The 19,680-nt window shown below is 42.4% G+C and overlaps 1 protein-coding gene across 5 annotated transcripts in view; it reads right to left on the reverse strand.

Annotated features, from left to right (window-relative positions):
• Positions 1–19,680, reverse strand: part of DRP2 (dystrophin related protein 2) — a 206,713-nt gene that overhangs the window by 106,188 nt on the left and 80,845 nt on the right. For all 5 annotated transcript variants that reach the window (XM_072123744.1, XM_072123748.1, XM_072123746.1 and 2 more), the window contains exon 4: positions 5,078–5,201. In XM_072123744.1, the coding sequence (XP_071979845.1) occupies positions 5,078–5,201 (124 nt within the window). The remainder of the gene's footprint in view (positions 1–5,077; positions 5,202–19,680) is intronic.

Below are 19,680 nucleotides of genomic sequence, written 5' to 3' on the forward strand. Positions count from 1 at the left end.
CTGCAGCAAGGCATGGCCTCTAGCAACCAGGGGACTGTTTGCTCCAGTAAGAAGGTTAATGGGAGCACAGCCAAAGTCAGACAGGTGCTAATAGTGGGAGATTAAATTATTAGGGGAACACACAGGGCAATCTGTCACAAAGACTGCGCATACCAAACAGTGTGTTGTTTGCCAGGTGCTCGGGTTCGGCATGTTGTTGATCGGGTTGACAGATTACTGGGAGGCGCAGGTGAGGATCCAGCGGTCATGGTCCACATTGGCACCAATGACAAAGTAGGAGGTAGGTGGAAGGTCCATAAGCTCAGGCCAAGGACCTCAAAGGATGTTTTCTCCGAAATACTACCTGTACCACGTGCCACACCAGAAAAGCAGCAAGAGATTAGGGAGGTGTAGGAAAGTTGGTGTAGGAAGGAGAACTTTGGGTTCATGGAGAACTGGGCTGACTTTGCTGTCGATTACAGGCTCTACAGTCGGGATGGGCTGCACATCAATGGGGAGGGTGCAGATGTTTTGGGGAAAAAATGGCTAGAAGGTTGGAGGATTGTTTAAACTAGAGAATTGGGTGGAGGGTAACTACACTTGTGCAGGTCAAAAGTGTAGATAACAAACTGGGAAGAGCAATAGTCCATGGGGGGAGGAAGGGGGGGGGGTGGAAGAAGATTGGGGAATAAGAACAATAGGGATAGGGAAAACCATATAAAGTGCATGTACACAAATGCCAGAAGTCTCACAAACAAAATGGAGGAACTGGAACTGGAATGTTGGAGCGCAAATATGATATAGTGGGTATCAGAGAGACATGGACAGTAGCTATGACTGGGCTGTTACTATAGATGGTTATAGTCTTTTTAGAAAAAATCGTATAAATAAAAAAGGGGGAGGAGTTTGTTTATATGTGAAATCATGCCTCAAGAATGTGCTGCGAGATAACATCGGTGACGCAAATGAAAATGTGGAGTCCCTATGGGTGGAGATAAGGGGAGGGAAAAAATAATAATAAAATATTACTAGGGGTTTGTTATAAGGCTCCAAATATAATGGAGGTGGCATAGAGAATGCTGAAGCATGGTGAAGGACTTATCATGGGGGACTTCAGTTACCCAGGTATTGACTGGGGGGGAAGAAGGTGGCAGGTTTTTGTCGACAACAAAAAACAATTACTGTCGCAAATTGTCCTGGAGCCAAAAAGAGGGGGGGCACTGCTGGACCTTATCCTAACCAACAGACTTGACAGGGTATCAAAATTACAGGTTGGGGGAACCTGGGTAATAGTGATCATAACATCATTGATTTTGTATTACGCTGTACTAAGAGCGTTAGTGGAGGGGCAACGGACACTCTAAACTTCAGGGGGACAAATTTTCAGCAACTAATTGAAGACCGTATAGGCAGAAACATGTTCTGAAAGACAAAAGCCCCCCCCAAAAAATGGGATTTTTTACCAAAAAGACCTGTGAGAAACACATACCATATGGGAAAAAGCATAAAAAGAACAAGAAAAAGTCAATGTGGCTAACTAGTTTTGTAAGGAGTGCAATAAGCGAGAAAAATATGGCGTTTAAGGTGCTAAAACAAGAAGGTAGATATATACAGATTTATAGAGAGAAAAATAAATCATATGAAAACAGATAAAGGCCGCAAAAATAGAGACTGAGAGAAATATTGCCAGGTAGAGCAAAAATAAAACCAAAGTATTTTTCAAGTCTATAAATTATAAGAAACTAAAAACGGAGAGTGTGGGCCCCCTTAGGAATAACATGGGGGTCATGGTGGAAGGAGATGAGGAAAGGGACAATCTACTGAATGTCGCCTTCTTGACTGTCTTCACCCAGGAAAATCCCCAGACACTATGAGGAATGATGGAAATTTTCTTTGGATTGGCAACAGTTTAACCAAGGAAGAGGTATGACACCGCCTCACAACCACTAAGATAGACAAATCACTGGGCCCAGATGGCATAAACCCCCGGGTTCTGCATGAACTATGTACTGTGATAGACAGACCATTATTTTTAATATTTGAAGATTCCCTGAGAACTTGTTATGTTCCTCGTTACTGGCGCATAGCAAATGTGGTACCAATAAACAAAAAAGAATAAAAAAACTACAGACCTGTGAGTCTAACTTCTGTTGTGGGGAAAATATTTGAGAGGTTTGTTATAGATGCTATCTTGGAGTATCTCACAGTACATAACCTTATAAGCCAGCATCAACATGGGTTTATGAGAGATCGGTCCTGTCAGACTAATCTGATTGGCTTCTATGAGGAAGTAAGTACCAGATTGGATCTGGGGGACACTGTGGATGTTGTATATCCGGCTTAAATCTTTAATCAAACATGACATTGTCACTGAGCCAGGGGTAAAGGTAAGATCAAGGCCATCCTGAGTCCCTGAGGGTCATAGACAAGCCATTTTAGAGGAAGTACAGAAGATGCTGAAACTACGGGTTATTGAGGAGTCCAAAAGTGAGTGGGTCAGTCCAATTGTTCTAATTCTAAAACCTGATAGGACATTGCCAGCAAAGAAAAACTACAGTATAGTAGAAAAGAAGTTTCTACCGATAAAATGGGCCTTGCAGGCCCTGAGCTACTACTTGCTGGGATGGCAGTTTTGTCTGATAACTGACCACTCATCCCTCACTTGTTTGAATGCAAGGGTCTCTAGGTGGTTCTTGTCTCGTCAAAATTTTAGTTTCTCTGTGGAGCATAGCGCCGGGATACTTCAAGGTAATGCGGATGCCTTATGCTGGACCCATTGGTTAAGTTCAGGAATTCGCCCCGCTGTGTCAGAACTGAGGAAAGGGTAAGTGAGAAAGTGAAGGGTGTAATATGGGAAAATAGGTATCTATCGTAGAGGCAGTTAAAGGTTGTGTGGCAAAAGCCTTGGATTTGTCTGCAGTAACCTAAGGGTTAATGCAGGCAAGTGATCAGCAGGAGTAGTTTTTTCTACATTGGACTAGCCAGCATATACACATTTGTAAAGTCCGTACTGGTCCTGCTCATTATAGGACTCATTATAGGTTGATATAGACTCCAGGCTAGAATCAGGAGGAGCATTGAAAATGTCTGCTTGTTTTCTTTTATTAACATTTATTAAAAATGTACCGTATATACTCGAGAATAAGCCGACCCGAGTATAAGCCGAGACCCCTAATTTTACCACCAAAACTGGGAAAACATATTGACTTGAGTATAAGCCGAGGGTGGGAAATACATTGGTCACAGCCTCCAGTATATAGCCAGCAAACCCCCTGTAGTATATAGCCAGCCCCCTGTAGTATATAGCCAGCCTCCAGTAGTATATAGCCAGCCAGCTCCCAGTAGTATACAGTCAGCCAGCCCCCATGTAGTATACAGCCAGCCCCCATGTAGTATACAGCCAGTCAGCCCCCATGTAATATACAGCCAGCCCCCAGTAGTATACAGTCAGCCAGCCCCCATGTAGTATACAGCCAGCCCCCATGTAGTATACAGCCAGTCAGCCCCCATGTAATATACAGCCAGCCCCCAGTAGTATACAGCTCGCCAGCCCCATGTATTATACAGCCAGCAAGCCCCCAGTAGTATGCAGCCTGCCAGCCCCTGTAGTATAAAGCCTGCCAGCCCCCAGTAGTATACAGCCAGTGAACCCCCAGTAGTATACAGCCAACCCGACCGCAGTTTGCCCAGCACATTAAAAATATAAACTTACTCACCCTCCGGCGCCCCAAAGCTCCACGCAGCTCCCGCTCCTTGGTGTGGCTCCTCTTCTATCTTCTCTATGCTGTAGTAGCCAGCAGAGACGCGTCCACGTGATCTGCCAGCCGGCCAGCAGATCGTGAGGATGCGTTTCTGCCGGCTACTACAGCATAGAGAAGATAGAAGAGGAGACGTGCCGAGGATCGGGAGCCGCGTAGAGCATCGGGGCGCTGGGGGGAGTATGTAAGTTTTTTTTTAAATTGGCTCGTGTATAAGCCGAGGTGAGGTTTTTCAGCACATTTTTTGTTATCAAAAACCTGGCTTATACACGAGTATATACGGTATACAAACATAAAATATATACAATATCAAATCTAAAATGTCATTTGGAGTGAAAGTCATAAGCCATATCTTTTTTGTTTTTCCATTTAAAAAGCTATTTGGTGATTTCCTTTTCATCTGTGGGACAAATGGTACTTTCTAGGGGCACTATTTAATAATACATGCCACATATCGTGAAGATGGAAAAATATAACTGTATCGGGATGGGCAAAAAACACAGTTGCACCGATGCTGATGGGCATTGTTTCTGTGGCGAATCCAGATAAAACATCTCCTTTATTTTTTATGTCAGTGTGATCGCAGAGATACCAAATATCTATATTTTAGTCATTTCTAAATACCTTTAAAAAAACTAATACGTGACATGCTTAACTGGATTATAATTTTGTTTATTTTATATGCAATTTAGGGAAATAAGTGTTACAATTATTTTTATTGCATTTTTTCCTTCATATTTTTTTCTATTTATTCTGGGCCCCCTATGGTACTTGAACCCTCCTTTGCAATTCTGACTTTGCACCATACCTTGTGCATAACTATGTCTCTTGAAAAAAAATCCTTGAGGGATGTACTTTCTAAAATAGGGTCTTATCTCAGGGATGTAATTGCTTGCCAATGCAGTGTAAATACCAAATTAGGTCTCATATTTGCATGGTGACACCCTGAGCTCTGTCATATTTCTAAGAGAAAAATAACATCCAAGAAGGTATTTGGTAAGAAAAAAAGCTATCTTATCTGAATAACCTATACTGCATGTGGAACTAAAAAAACAGATCCAATTCAGGGGTAGGCCGCAATAGATCATTGTACAACTTTAATATGGTTTACCAGAGTTTCCGTGGTAAGGGGTTATGGCAAAGCCAAAATACCATGTAACAAACCTAGTATAGGAGGGGCCAACAACTATTCAGCACAACTGCATTTTACATAGTACACACACATTTTTGTTGCAAAACTGAGATTTTTATTTATGACTTCTTTTCTGTTCTCCATTTGCAAAATGTATTAAGACAGAAAAAAATACTGAGATTAACAAAATTATTTTGGAAACACTTACCTTTGGCTAATGCAGATGCATCCTCTTCTATTTCTTGAAAAGGATGCTGAGTAAGGAAAGCTTGGGCAGATTCAAGTACAGAATATATATAAGGACCTCGAGACTTCACTTCTTCCATAAAAAGCTGGAGTGTAAAAAACAACACAAAACAACAAATATTGCATGCTCATTTCCAAGCACATCAACAATAGCAAAAGTTGATTAATTCTGTTGATACTTCAAACAGCCTTGAATATTTCTGATGTGTAACTGTCTAGGGTACATTAACCTCTTCATTGGTACATAAAATGTACAGGTCCAGGTCATTGTCCAGATCAATTTTTGCGCTTCTGTTATATGCACATTCACACATGGGAATTTAACTTGATAGGATAGTTCTATTAATTACATAATATAAAATAAAATGACATAAAATATCACAGGCAAAAAGCACATGAGGCAGGTATCAAGTTATTTGCTTATACATGTAAGCAGCTAAATAATCTACTTGTCACGTATTTTGTATAATTAACCCCTTAAGGACGCAGGGTTTTTCGGCTCATTTCTCGCTCTCCAACTTCAAAATATTCCATAACTTTTTCATTTTTACGTGTACAGACCTGTGTGAGGGCTTATTTTGTGCGTAACAAATTTTACTTTCCCGTGATGTTATTTATTTTAACATGCCGTGTACTGCGAAGCTGAAAAAAAATTCCAAATGTGGAAAAATTGAAAAAAAACCGCATGTGCGTCACGTTCTTGTGGGCTCAGTTTTTGTGACTTTCACTCTTCGCTCCAAATAACACACCTACTTTATTCTTTGGTTCGGTGCGATCGCGGCAATACCAAATTTATATAGGTTTTCTTGTGTTTTAATACATTTTCAAAAATTAAACTAATGTGTACAAAAAAGAAAAAAAAAATTTTGCCATCTTCTGACGCTAATAACTTTTTCATACTTTGGCGCACGGAGATGTGTGAGGGGTCATTTTTTGCGAAATGATGCAACGTTTTCATTGCTACCATTTTGAGGTCTGTGCGACATTTTGATCATTTTTTATTTCATTTTTTATGTTATGTAAAAAGGTGTAAAAGTCGCATTTCGGACATTTGGGCGCCATTTCCCGCCTCGGAGGTCACCGCCGCCTGTAACCGTTTTTATATTTTGATAGATCGGGCATTTTGGGATGCGGCGATACCTAATATGTTTGTGATTTTTACTGTTTATTATGTTTTATATCCATTCTAGGGAAAGGGGGGTGATTTGAACTTTTAATATTTTATTAATTTTTTTTGTTTTTTAAACTTTTTTTTTATTTTTTTTTCACTATTTTTTAGACCATCTAGGGTACATTAACCCTAGATAATCATATCGCTCCTACCATATACTGCAATACTTCTGTATTGCAATATATGGCATTTTTGCAGCACATTCATTACAATGAGCCACTGGCTCATTGTAACGAATCTGCAGATGCCAGATAGTCTCGGGTCAAACGAAGACCCGAGGCTACCATGGCAACCGATCGCCGCCCCCCGATGACGTTCGGGGGCGCGGCGATCGTAAAAAAGAGCTACGGCGCAGAACGTTAAGGGGTTAAAGGGCTTGTGCACATTGTGCTTGTGCAAGAGCTTGTTTTCAGCTCAATGACCAGACTCGATTTTTCTAACCTGTCTTACGATAATTGCTACATTTTACAAGAAGGAGACAGATGTAATTTGCAAAATAATGTAAATTTTATTCAAATTTTAAATGCAAATTACATCTGTCTCCTTCTTGTAAAATGTAGTCATTAAATCACAGATGTAGCAAAAAATATTTTCGCTCTATACCCCATTTTCTTAGTGCACAAGTCTCACGATAATTGGTTATAACTTCGGAATGCTTTAACCCCTAGGCGCACCATAACGTTATACTACGTCCCTGCGGCTACATGCTAAGCGCATCGGGACGTAGTATAACTGAGCCGGTACCAGAAGCAGCGGCTGACGACTCCGATCGCGGGTGTTAACCCCTTACATGCTGCGGTCAAGCATGACCGCGGCGTGTAAGGGTGTTCCTGCTGTGGATGGGATCCCCGTGCCCCTTACCGGGGGATCCGATCCTCTTCTGGGCAGCCCCGAAGTCTGCCATGTGCTCCGGGGCTGCCCGATGTCCTCTGCAGTCAGACCCCTTCCGGGTCTGACTGTAAACTGTCTGCGCATGCTCTGCATGCTGAGACAGTTTACACTGCTCTACAATGTAAAAGCATTGTAGAGCAGTTTATTGAACTTGAACCAGCGATCAGAGCATCGCTGATTCAAGTTCAAGTAAGTATAAGTAAAAACAAGTAAAATCACTAAACAATACACATTAGAATAAATAAAAAAAAAATACATAAAAATATAAGCCCCTAAAATGACATTTTCCCATAAAAACTTAATAAAGTATAAAAAACACAAACACACAAAAAAACGTCCGTAACAATCTGTATAATAAAACAGAATCGTTACTGGACCTGCACGGTAAACACGGGGGGAAAAAACGCAAAAAATGTTCCGAAAAAAGATACATTTTAATTAATACCTTTAAAAAAATTATCTAAAAAGTGATTAAAAAAATGTTACGCACTAAAAAGAACAACTCTTCTCGCAGAAAAGTAAGCCCCTAACCAGATTTGTCAGCCGAAAAATAAAAAAGTTATGCATATGAAAAGATGGTGATGCTAAAATGATCAAAATTGTCTCCAAATTAGTTTTTATTCAGAAAATTGAATAAAATACACAAAACCCCCACAAATTTGATATCGCTACATCCGTGACAATCTGTAAAATAAAACAGAATCATTATTGGACCTCCAAAATGAACCCTGTAAAAAAAACCTCAAAAACCCTGCAAAAAAAAGATAATTTTCAATTAATACCCTTTTAAAAATGCTCTAAAAAGTGATTTAAAAAAAGTTACGCACTCTAAAATAAGACCACTAAAAAGAACAATCCTTCTTGCAAAAAATAAACCCCTAACCAGATTTGTAAGACGAAAAATAAAAAAGTTATGCATATGAAAGTCAGTGATGCTAAAATTTACATTTTTGCCTAATTACTTTTTATTCAATAAAATGGGAATTTTATTTTAAAAAACTATATGAATAAGGTCTTTTCATAATCGTGGAGACCCATAGAATAAAAATAATATATTATTTTTACGGTATGGTAAACGGACAAAAAAAAAATACAAAAAAGTTCCTAAAAATTGATGATTTTCATTTCCTCCACCAACAAAGAGTTAATAAAATCTCACCAATTAGCTATAGATGCCCCAAAATTTTGTACCAGAAAAGTGCATCTCATGTGGCAAAAAATAAGCCCCTATGGGTGCACATTAATAAAACTAAAAAAATTATAGCCTGTACAATGTGACATAGCAAATCTGATCTGCATGGCGCATTCTTCCATTCTATGCCCGGCCGTGCGCCCATACAGCAGGTTACCACCACATATGGGGTATCAGTGTACTCGGGAGAAATTGGGTATCAAAATTTGTGGAGCCTTTTTTCATTTAATCCATTACAAAAGTTTAATTTTCCACCCAAAATGAATGCATTGTCAAAAAATATTACAATTTGTAGACCACACCTCCATTTTGTTTTAACCCCAATAAAACACCTAAAGGGTTAACAAACTTCTTAAAAGTGCTTTTTCATACGTTGAGGTGTGTAGTTTCCATAATGGGGTAATTTACGTGTCTAGCTATTATTTAGGCCTCTCAGTGTCAATTAGAAGTTGAGGAGGTCCATCTAAATATTAGTTTTGGGGATTTTCCCAAAAATTTGAAAAATGGCACCCAAATTCTAAGCCTCATAACATTCTAGTAAAAGAAGTAGAGAATTTAGAACTATGAAAATAAAGAATTTTTCCAAATTTTTGCCAAATTTAGTTTTTTTCCATAACTAAACACAAAATATATCATCAAAACTAATTTGAAGTACAATGTGTCACGAGAAAACAATCTCAAAATCTCCTGGATATCTTATATTGTACCAAAGCTATAACCACTTATAATGACACAGGGCAGATTTGAAAAATGGGGCCGTGTTCTTAAGGCTAAAATAGGCTGAGTCCCGTAGGGGTTAACATATGCAGGTGATTTTGAGATTGTTTTCTTAAGACAAATTGTACTTTAAAATTTAAGTGATAAGTTTTGCATTTCATTATGGAAAAAAATGAAACATTTCAAACATTTCGGAAAAATCTTAATTTTCAAAGTTTGAAATGTTCTACATTCCAGAGAGGAAGTAAAACTGCCCCAAAAGCTAGATAAATAACATTTGCGGAATATCTGCTTTATGTTAGAATGATATTTTATCCATCCTCTCCTTTTTCTAGGATGTTATGAGACTTAAAAATCGCACCTAAAGTTCTAAATTTTCATGAAAATTGCCAAAACTCACATTTTGAGGGACAACTCAGCTTCCAAGTGACTTTGAAAGGCCTAAATTATAGTAAAACCCCATAAATTACCCCACTATAGAAGCTACACTCCTCAACGAATGTAAAACTTCTATTAAGTCTATTAACCCTTTAAGTTATTCACATTGGTTAAAACAAAAAGGAAGTGCCATTTAGAAACTTTGAATTTTTTGGGAAAATACATTCATTTAGGCCAAAAATGAGACTTTCATAATGACTTAAATGATGAAATGCTCTGCAAAGTTTGATGCCCAATATTTCCCGAGTACACCGATACCCCATATGTGGTGGTAAACTTCTGTACGGGCACAGGGCCGGACATAGAATCAAAGCAGTGCCATTCAGAGCAGATTTGTATTGTCACATTGTACAGGTTATAAAATTTAAATTTTTTTTGGTAATGTGAACATATGGGGCTTATTATTTGCGAGGTGAGATACAATGTATAGATAATTAATTTTGGGGGTCTATAGCTTATTCATGAGATTTTTTTCCCCGCTCGCCATTATCTTTATTCTCTGGTTCACTACAATTACGATGATACCTAATTTATATAGTTTTTCTTATCTTTGTTCAATTTTACTGAGCAAAACCAATATTAAAGAAAATCGCATTGTTTTTACTATCAACAACTTTTTAGAGGCATAACTTTTTTGTTGTTATTTTCAGTCGTATCATACAAGAGCATGTAACATTTTTTTTATCACATTTTAGAATATTTTTTGTGAGGGTATTTGATGGTTTTTCGTGTTTTTTTTTTTTACGTCGTTCACCGAGCAGGTTCAATATTGTTTTAAATTTATAGTACAGATTGATACGGACGCGGTGATACCAAATATGTACTTATTTGTGTGTTTTTTGTGTTTTATATACTTCATTTGTTTTTTATAAGTAATTGGGATGATTATGGGACTTTTATTTTATTTAATTATTATAAAATGATTTTAACTTTATTTTTTTTCCTTTTTTTGACATTTACCACTTATTGGCTTGAACAAGCGTTCATCTGATCACTTGCTCAAGCGTTTACACAGCAATAAAATGCTTGAGTGCTCGTCAAACTTTTTCCGATGCTTGAGTGCTCGTTTCGAATAACGAACACCATTGAAGTCATTGGGAGACTCGAGCATTTTTCAAGGGGATCAAGGCTCTGCACAGGGAAGCTTGGCCAAACACCTGGAAACCTCAGAAAATGATGGAAACACCACAGAAATGGACAGGAAACAGCAGAGGCAGCATGCATGGATGCCTCTGAGGCTGCCTATTCGCACTATTGGAGTGACCAAGTGAGGCGAGATAGCATCTAAAACACCCACTAATTGACCCTGACACTGACCCTGACCCTGACACATGCAGAGGCAGTGGCAGCAGCGGCAGGCTAGAGAGTGGCATGGCAAAATACCCCAAATGGACTCAGGCTTCAAACCAATTTAAAAAATTCCTTTTGGCGAGGATAACGTGTAGCACTGTATGTATCAGTATTTGGCCTGGTTATGGCGGCAGAGAGGAACCAAAGGAGGTGAGCAAGAAGCGCTGAAATGATTTCCTATGTGAACAAAAGGTTGACGGTATATTTAGACGATAACACAGCATGGCGGAGACAGAGTGACCAAGTTCCATAACGTATCTAGTGAAACACCCGAAAAATGAGCCTGACACAGCTCGTTTGCTAAGGGGACGACATGTGGAGACAGCTATAGAGACGGTCTGTGGAGGCTGATATGTAGACGACGTGTGGAGGCAATGGGGATGGTTATGGCACCCGAGTTGAACGTAAGTAGGTGAGAAAAGAGGAGTGCAAAGATAGATTTTAGAGGTAAAAGGTTATAGGTTGTAGGTTGAAGGTTGCTGCAGTTCAAACGATGTTAGTTGGATCTTGGGATGGAGCTGGCGGTCCGCTGCCAGGCGAGCTTTCGCCTGTCCAAGCCCCTGTCTCTCGGCTCCTCCGCACCCAAAATGGACCTGGGGGCCAGAAGCGTTTACTTTGAAAAAATTATAATTTTCAAAGCAGATGGGGGCTACAAACAGCATTCCTAAAAACCTTTTGTGTAAGATCAAGTGTAGTACTGTTCTTATAAGTGTTTGGCCTGGTTATGGCGGGGGAGGGGAACGTAAAGAGATGCGCAAGTAGCGCTGAAATAATATCGGTCAATTATAAAAGTTTGGCGGTATATTTTGTGGATAACACAGCAGGGTGGCGACCAAGTTTGATGTGGAAGCCGTTAAAGCAACCCAAAATTTTTGCAAAGGGGACGATGTATGGAGGCAGCTATGTGGACGACTTTTGGAGGCAGCTATAAAGACGACGTATGGAGGTAGCAATGGAGACAACTTGTGGAGACAGCAATGGAGGCAACGTGTGGAGGCAGCTATAAAGACTAAGCATGGAGGCTGCTATAAAGACGACGTGTGGAGGCGGCTATTAAATTTGGATAATGCCTGTATGTGGCAGTCCAAAAAAGTTTTCAAAACAGAAAACTCCAGAAAAATTAAATAGATGTATTAATATAGCTAGAGCCAGTTGGCCCTGGCAAAAAATAGCCAGTTGCCTCTGCTTTAGTGTACAAAGAAGAGGAGAAGGAGGAGAAGGAGGAGAATGAGGAGGAGGAGTGCGTACATGAGAATAATTCAGGTTGAGCTGCTTTCACCTGGTGGAGAATGGAAATCGTGAGAAATCCAGGCTTGATTCATCTTGATAAGCGTCAGCCTGTCAGCGCTGTGACTTGACAGGCGTGTACGCTTATCGTGATGATGCCACCAGATGCACTGAAAACCCGCTCTGACAACACGCTAGCGGCAGGGCAGGTAAGAACCTCCAAGGCATACAGCGCCAGTTCGGGCCAGCTTTGAAGCCCAGTAGTTGTAGGGAGCTGTTTGATCATTTAGGACGATGGTATGGTCAGCTACGTACTCCCTCACCATCTTTCTGTAAAGATCAGCCCTACTCTGCCGAGACTAGGGACAAGTGACAGTGTCTTGCTGGGGTGACATAAAACTGGCAAAGGCCTTGTAAAGCGTACCCCTGCCAGTGCTTGACAAGGTGCCTGCTCGCCTGCTCGCCTACTCTCCCTCGCTACTTGTCCCGCAGAAGTACGCCCTCTGCCGCTAGCCCTGTCAGAAGGGAAATACTGTTTCAGCTTGTGCACCAGGGCCTTCTGGTATTCATGCACTCTCACACTCCTTTCCTCTACAGGGATGAGAGTGGAAAGATTTTGCTTGTACCATGGGTCCAGGAGAGTGAATACCCAGTAATCGGTGCTGGAATAAATTCTTTGAACGCAAGGGTCACGGGATAGGCAGCCTATCATGAAATCTGCCATATGCGCCAGAGTCCCAACGCGCAAGAATTCACTCCGCTCACTGGCCTGACTCTCCATTTCCTCCTCCTCCAACTCCTCTTCTTCTGCCCATACACGCTTAACAGTTAAGGATTGAGCAATGGTCCCCTCTTCTGTCTCGCCAACATTCTCCTCCTCTTCCTCCTCATCCTCCTCCACCTCTGGCTATCAACAAGGGAGTCTTCTTCCCTCGCCTCTTGTGACAAGTGCAAAGCTTCCGACTTCATCCTAACCAGAGAGTTTTTCAACAGGCCAAGCAGCGGGATGGTGAGGCTGATGATGGCGGCATCGCCACTGACCATCTGTGTTGACTCCTCAAAGTTACTCAGCACCTGACAGATATCAGACAGTCATGTCCACTCCTCATTGTAGACTTGAGGAAGCTGACTGACCTGACTAGCAGTTCTGGTGGAAGTTCACATCTGGCAGTCTACAATCGCAGTTGGAGGCGGTGCCAGCCACAGATCGGTCTGCGCCGTGATGCCCTCTAATAGCTCTTGGGCGGTGTGCCTTTTATCGCCTAGGCTCAGCAGTTTGAGCACCGCCTGCTGTCGCTTAGCGTCTCCAGGCTGAGTAATTTGGAGATGTGGACGTTGAGGGCTTGGGCGTGTGGGTGGAACTGTATTTCCTCTTGCGTTCCAGCGTCTGGGGTATAGACAGCTGAACGCTGCGCATGGAGACATTGGTGGAATCTGTGGAGGATCGTGGAGTCGAAGGTGTGGTTTTCGGGCGGGAGGTCCTGGGCAGGGGACTGACTAGCAGAGGCAGCAAATGACACAGGGGAAAGAGCAGTGGTGTGCCCGGCCGGAGGTGAACAGCCTTGGTTCCATTGAGTGGGGTGTTTATCAATCATATGCCTGCACATACTGGTGGTGGTTAAGCTAGTAGTGGTGGAACCCCTGCTGATCCTGGTGTGGCACAGGTTGCACACCACAGTCCGTCGGCCATCCGCTGTTTCTTTAAAGAACCTCCAGACTTCAGAAAATCTAGCCCTCGCCACGAGAGCTTCACTACTTCACTACATTTGGAGCTGATGCACCTGCTCTGGCCCTGCCTCTCCGTCTGGCCCCACCACTGCCTCTTCCAACCTGTTCTTGTATAGGACTCGCCTCTGTCTCAGAAGCACCTGGCCTCTCAACCCAGCTTGGGTCTGTCACCTCATCATCCTCCAATCCCTCAGTCTGCTCCCCCCTCGGACTTCCTGCCCTGACAACAACTTCACCACTTTCTGACAACCGTGTCTCCTCATCGTCCGACACCTCTTTACACACTTCTTCCACTACGAATGTCATCATAACCCACAGACTGCGACCGGTGGAAAACCTGGGCATCGGGAAAGAGCTCAGCAGCAACCTGACAAGTGGTTTGTGACTCTGGGAAGGGTCCAGAAAACAGTTCCTTATAGTATGCTGGCTCAAATGCCAAATTTTCCTGGGAGGGGGTAGACTGGGGGGAAGGAGGTTGAGGTGGAGGAGCTGGAGGAGCGCTCACTTGGGTAACATGGGTGGACTGCGTGGAAGACTGACTGGTGGACAAATTACTTGAAGCATTGTCCGCAATCCACGACATGACCTGTTTGCACTGTTCTGGCCTCAACAGTGCTCTACCATGAGTCCCAGTAACTTGAGACATGAAACTAGGGAGTGTAGCTCTGCGGCGTTCCCCTGCTCGCTTATCAGCAGGTGTTGTCTCACCCTGCCCAGGACCACGGCCTCTGACCCCTGCAGAAATTGGATGCCCTCGTCCTCTACCCCTAGCCCGTGGGTTCAACATTTTCAAAATTAAAGTCTATTATATAGACAAAACAGACAAAAAAATACAAACTGTAAAAAAAGTTTTTGTTTTCTTTTTTTTTCTTTTAATAGAACAAAATGTGCAGAAGAAATCAGACAGCAACCATAGAAGATGATTGCTATGGCTAGTTTCTAACCTACACTGACAGCACACAAAAGGATTTTGTGCTGTGACTGAGTGTGTCACTTTTGAAAAACGCTAATGTAGCCCTAACAAGGGCTGTTGGGTTCTTGGAATCACTCCTGCCTAACAGTAAGGTTCTTTTAGAATCACTCCTGCCTAACAGTAATCTACTAGAACACCCTAACGCTATTCCTGACCAGCAGCAGCTCTCTCCCTAATGGCATCCAGACAGAGAATGATCCGAGCAGCGCGGGCAGGGGCTAGTCTATTCCAGGGTCACCTGATCAGGCCAGCCAACCACTGCTATTGACATGTAAGTGTACCACGTGATGCTGGGTGTACTGCAGAGTCTCCTGGCTTGTGATTGGCTCTGTTTCTTGCCGCCAAAAATCTAAACGCCGCGAGATGCCATTTTCTCGAGCGGGCAAAATACTCGTCCGAGCACTAAGCAGGTGCGAGTACGCTAATGCTTGAACGAGCATCAAGCTCGGACGAATATGCTCTCTAATCTCTATCAGTTACCTACAGCCGGGTCCTGCCATGAGGCAGAACCCAGTGTGCAGAGGAGCAGGCAGCCTCAGGGCACTCCCCGGAACCCGGAGCTGCGGCAGGAGGGATTGGATCCCCCATTAGGCACACTGGGGGGTCCGATCCATGGTGGGGACACTTACACACCGCGGTCATGCGGACTGGTTCAACAAGATCTCGGTAAAGTTAATGAGAGTCTGGGAGACAGAAGAATCAGTTGGAGATTTGGAGCACAAAATGCATCGTAATATGGGCACAGGAGTGGTGCACAATATATCTGCACTACTATCTAAGTCGCCTCCGTAGAAATAACATGGGCACTGAATATCTGCTCGTAGCTTTATACATACCCACTCTCCTGTAAAGATGTTGTTGTCTTTTGCGGCTGTATATCCCAGTGTTCCACTGTTGCTGCTTGGCGACTTCAACAATTACCTCCAACCATATCTAGATAAGTACCATACCAGGCCCATTGCGACGGAGTTCCTGCGCAACTATATAAACTTCAAAAGACACAACTATCCCCCTGCCTTTTTCAGGAAGCCCAAGATAAAGGCTGTCTGCCTAAACTAATAGAGTCATGATTGCAAAGCCAGGTAAAGACCTCATGGGGTCACAGGCTCACCCGTGCTCCTCTGTGTGCCCCGATGCCCCGGAATTCCCGACTCACCTGCCCTCGCTCCTGTTTCCGTTCCGGTGGCTGTGTTTGTGCATCCCAGTTTTCCTAGGGCATGCGCGTCGGCTTTAGAAAATTTAACTGCCCAGCATGCTGCTGATTGGCTCTAGTCGTACCCAGAATCCTTTACATACCGGCCTCTCCCAGTACACCCCGCTACATCTTTGTGCCTTACAGTCTTAGAAAAAGCTTATTCCCATGTCCTCTACGATTAGTGAGATTTCCCGTTGTGACCCCAGACCTGTTTGCGTTTACGCTCCTCCGCCATTGACCCTGATCCTGTGCCGCCTGTCCTGACCTCTTGCCTGTCCCCGACCAAGAACCTGCATTGCGTTTCTGTACCTTGCATTGGCTGCCACCGTGGACAAAGTCGCACCGGTGGAACGACTTGGTGGTACCACATCGCAGCATGTCCAACCCGCTTTGCGGCAGGCTCTGGTGAAAACCAGGTGCCACTTAGACTCCGGTCCCAGGTTTCGGCTTATGTTATCGTCCGCTGTGGTCAAGTGGGTCCAATACCCCTGGAGTTTGACAGGTCCCCCTATTGTGGCAATTGAGATGGGAATTGTAGAAACAGCTAGTGGGATACTGTTGCCCAACACTAAAGTTGATGACCAGAGTATGGTCTAAAATAAAAAAGGCAGGAGTTAATTGTTTAATGTGATGTCTTTCCATCAGCCAATCACAAAGGTTCTAATGTTGTATTGTAAGCTGGGATGCCATTGGAGGAGTAACCACCACCTGACCAGTGGGAGTAATAAAACCCCTGGTCAGGAAAGTTCTAAAAGTAGTGCAGTGCAGCCAGTACACCAGATCAGACCAGTCTGACAGGAGTCAGGCAGACAAAGTAGTGAGACAGTATAGCTCTGAGGAGTTAGTGAGAGTAAAGGGGTAGCATCCCACCATCAAGGATGATATCTGAAGTAACCCAGGACAAGCTGAAGCATCCTACTAGGACACAGCTATCTCCCAGCCTGCCCTTGCATCCAGGCCGGTGATCAATCCCTGTGGTTCCCTCTCCAAGGCTGCATCCCCAGCCTGCTACCATTGTTAAGATTCGTTTGGCACGTTATCCACTGTTCCTGTTGGTTCCAATAAAGAACTGTAAGTTGTTTTTAGACAACCTCTGCCTCCGTCTGATCCCTGCTACAATGGCTGTCACCATCACGGGCACCCTATCCATTACACAGGGACTCATACTCCAGACCCCAAAGGGTTGCCCCAGGGAGAACCACTATGACAGACTCTCCCTCATCATTTCTTGCCAACACCACCTGCTAGAGACCTGCCAGGCTGCAGGACAGCCCTCCGGTATCCGTACCAAGCACCGTGACACTAGCGTGCCTAGGCCGCAACCGCCAGCCACTCCGGTATCCCGGGCCCCGGCTGTCTCTAGGCCCCAAGAGAAAAAGGCTAGGCCCCGGTGGGGGATGTTGCACCTGCCACTGCGGAACAACCCAAAACTTCCAGAAATTTTCAGATTAGAGGGATTTTTGCCAACTCCTAGATCAGTATTTGAAAAGCCATCCAGTTTCTGTTAAGGAAAAGTGGAAAGCAGGACTGGGTGCTATCACTGATGAGCAGTGGGAAGAAATCTTGGAGAGTGTCCATTTGTTATCCCCATCAGAGGCCCAGTCAACTTCTTACACTGAGTTTACAAAACCCAGAGCTTACTATTAAGGATAGGTGTTTGCGTAGATTCTAACTGTCCCCAGTATTAAATCCCAAAGGCCAAACAGGGACGAATGGGTATAAAAATCACTTCAGACGGCATTTTTAACAGTTAGTATCTCCGTTTTCATTTATTCATATAAATGAGTAGACTCTCTTCGTTCATAGGAAATAAGGAGTGAGATTCTAAGTGTCACAGAGCCAGAGATACAGCCCTCTGAAATGTACCACCCTCCAGATTCTCAACCAGCAGGCTGCAGGGAGAATTTACTGCACACAGGAGCTGCTGCACCTCACAAATGTTATATGTTACTACATTCTGATAAGGGATAATATCAACTAATATTCATGTTTTTATTTAACCCTATCCTATCCAGAACTATTTAAGAACACACTTGCTCTCTTATTGCCTTTTATTTTTTTTGTTTCTTTTTGCGAAAATTGACTGATATGATGAACATTCGATCCTCTTAGCCTAATGTCGCTACATATAAACACCGCAACCCAGAACATATCTATAAAGTTATATGTAACACCAAAAACACACACACATGTCCTGGAATGAAGTTTTTATTTCACACCATCCTCCATTATTTACACCTATGTTATGACGTTCTCACTCTCATTCTTATGAACCGCAGAGGGTTCTGTTATCGCACATCTAACACAATAGCGCACATCTAAAAGTGATTTTTGCTATCTCATTAGCTTGGTTTATGAATATATAGTTATTAATTTGGGTTACCATTGTGTAAGGGAGCATACAATGATGGATCTGTGTGAAGCTCAGTGCAATTTTCAGTGCAATAGTTTGGTGTCCCCTGTGGATTTAACATTCCCTTTGCTGCATATTTTGGTGAATATACACATGTGGGGTATGTACTGTATAATCTTCTCACATCTTGCTGTTTTAGGAAAGTATGTTTTCTTTCTATAAGTATTCTGGATTTGTACATATTTTATTGCCGTTTGCTGCAAAGTTGCATGAAGTTGGTAGTGTGTATGAATTTAAAAGTTATTCTTGTTTACATGGTGATTTCTGGAAAAAATTTGATTTTGACAGAATATGAGCTTTTAATTTTGTGCGTTATATATTTTTACACACATTTGTGGATAGCAACCAAACATGTCACTGTTTTTGTCTTAGCATTTTAGGGACTCTTAAAATTTCTAAAACCAGATATTTAGTTTTTTCAGTTTTAGTGATATTATGATGATGTATTCATGTCAACATATCAATATGAGGCATTAGTGAACTCAACACATGGTCATTTATTACATTTAGGAGATGTAAAGTGAAATATTTTCTGTTTGGAGCACATTTTTTGGCATCAAAGTCAAATTCAAAGTATTTTTTATAAAATGTTTCAGTTTGACTCAAAATTGCATGAAGGCGCCTATGCCTGTAAACTCTTTAATGCAATTTTGAAAATGGGGCAAGTGTCTGCTTTCAGAAAATATGTAGTTTGCTGCGCTTCAATTTAATTCTTTTTGTTGTAATTTCGACTTTATACGTCAAAATTTTGCTCCCTATCCCCCTATCATCTATCTTATATAAAATTCTCCCATATGACAGTTTGTTTTATCATACTAAAGGGACCGGTCATAAAATAGTTTTCTATGGGACCCACTTTTAGTTTTGCGCCGGCCCCCACTTTGTTTAGAACCGGCCCTGAGGCCTAAATTATTACATATGATGTGGGTGTGTGGAGGGGTGGAAAGATTCTGGAAGGAGGTGCTCCAGGTTATTAGAACAGTCTTGTCCGTGGACCTTGAGCCAGATCCTAAGATATGTTTACTGAGCATTATTGCAACGGATGAGGTTGACAAGGTAACTAAGCAATGTATATTAAAACTGCTATATCTGTCCCGCAAGGCTATCGCCGGCAGTTTGATCCAAAATTTGCCTCCTACTAAACAGGTATTTATACAAAGAGCTTAATGACATCATTAGACTTGAGTGTGTTTTGTACCTGAAACGGAAGTGTCCAAAGAAGTATGAGAAACTGTGGGGTAGGTGGATGGACATGCCAGGCCTTCAGTGC

This window comes from Engystomops pustulosus, chromosome 9, assembly GCF_040894005.1.
Source record: "Engystomops pustulosus chromosome 9, aEngPut4.maternal, whole genome shotgun sequence".
Lineage (NCBI taxonomy): Eukaryota > Metazoa > Chordata > Amphibia > Anura > Leptodactylidae > Engystomops > Engystomops pustulosus.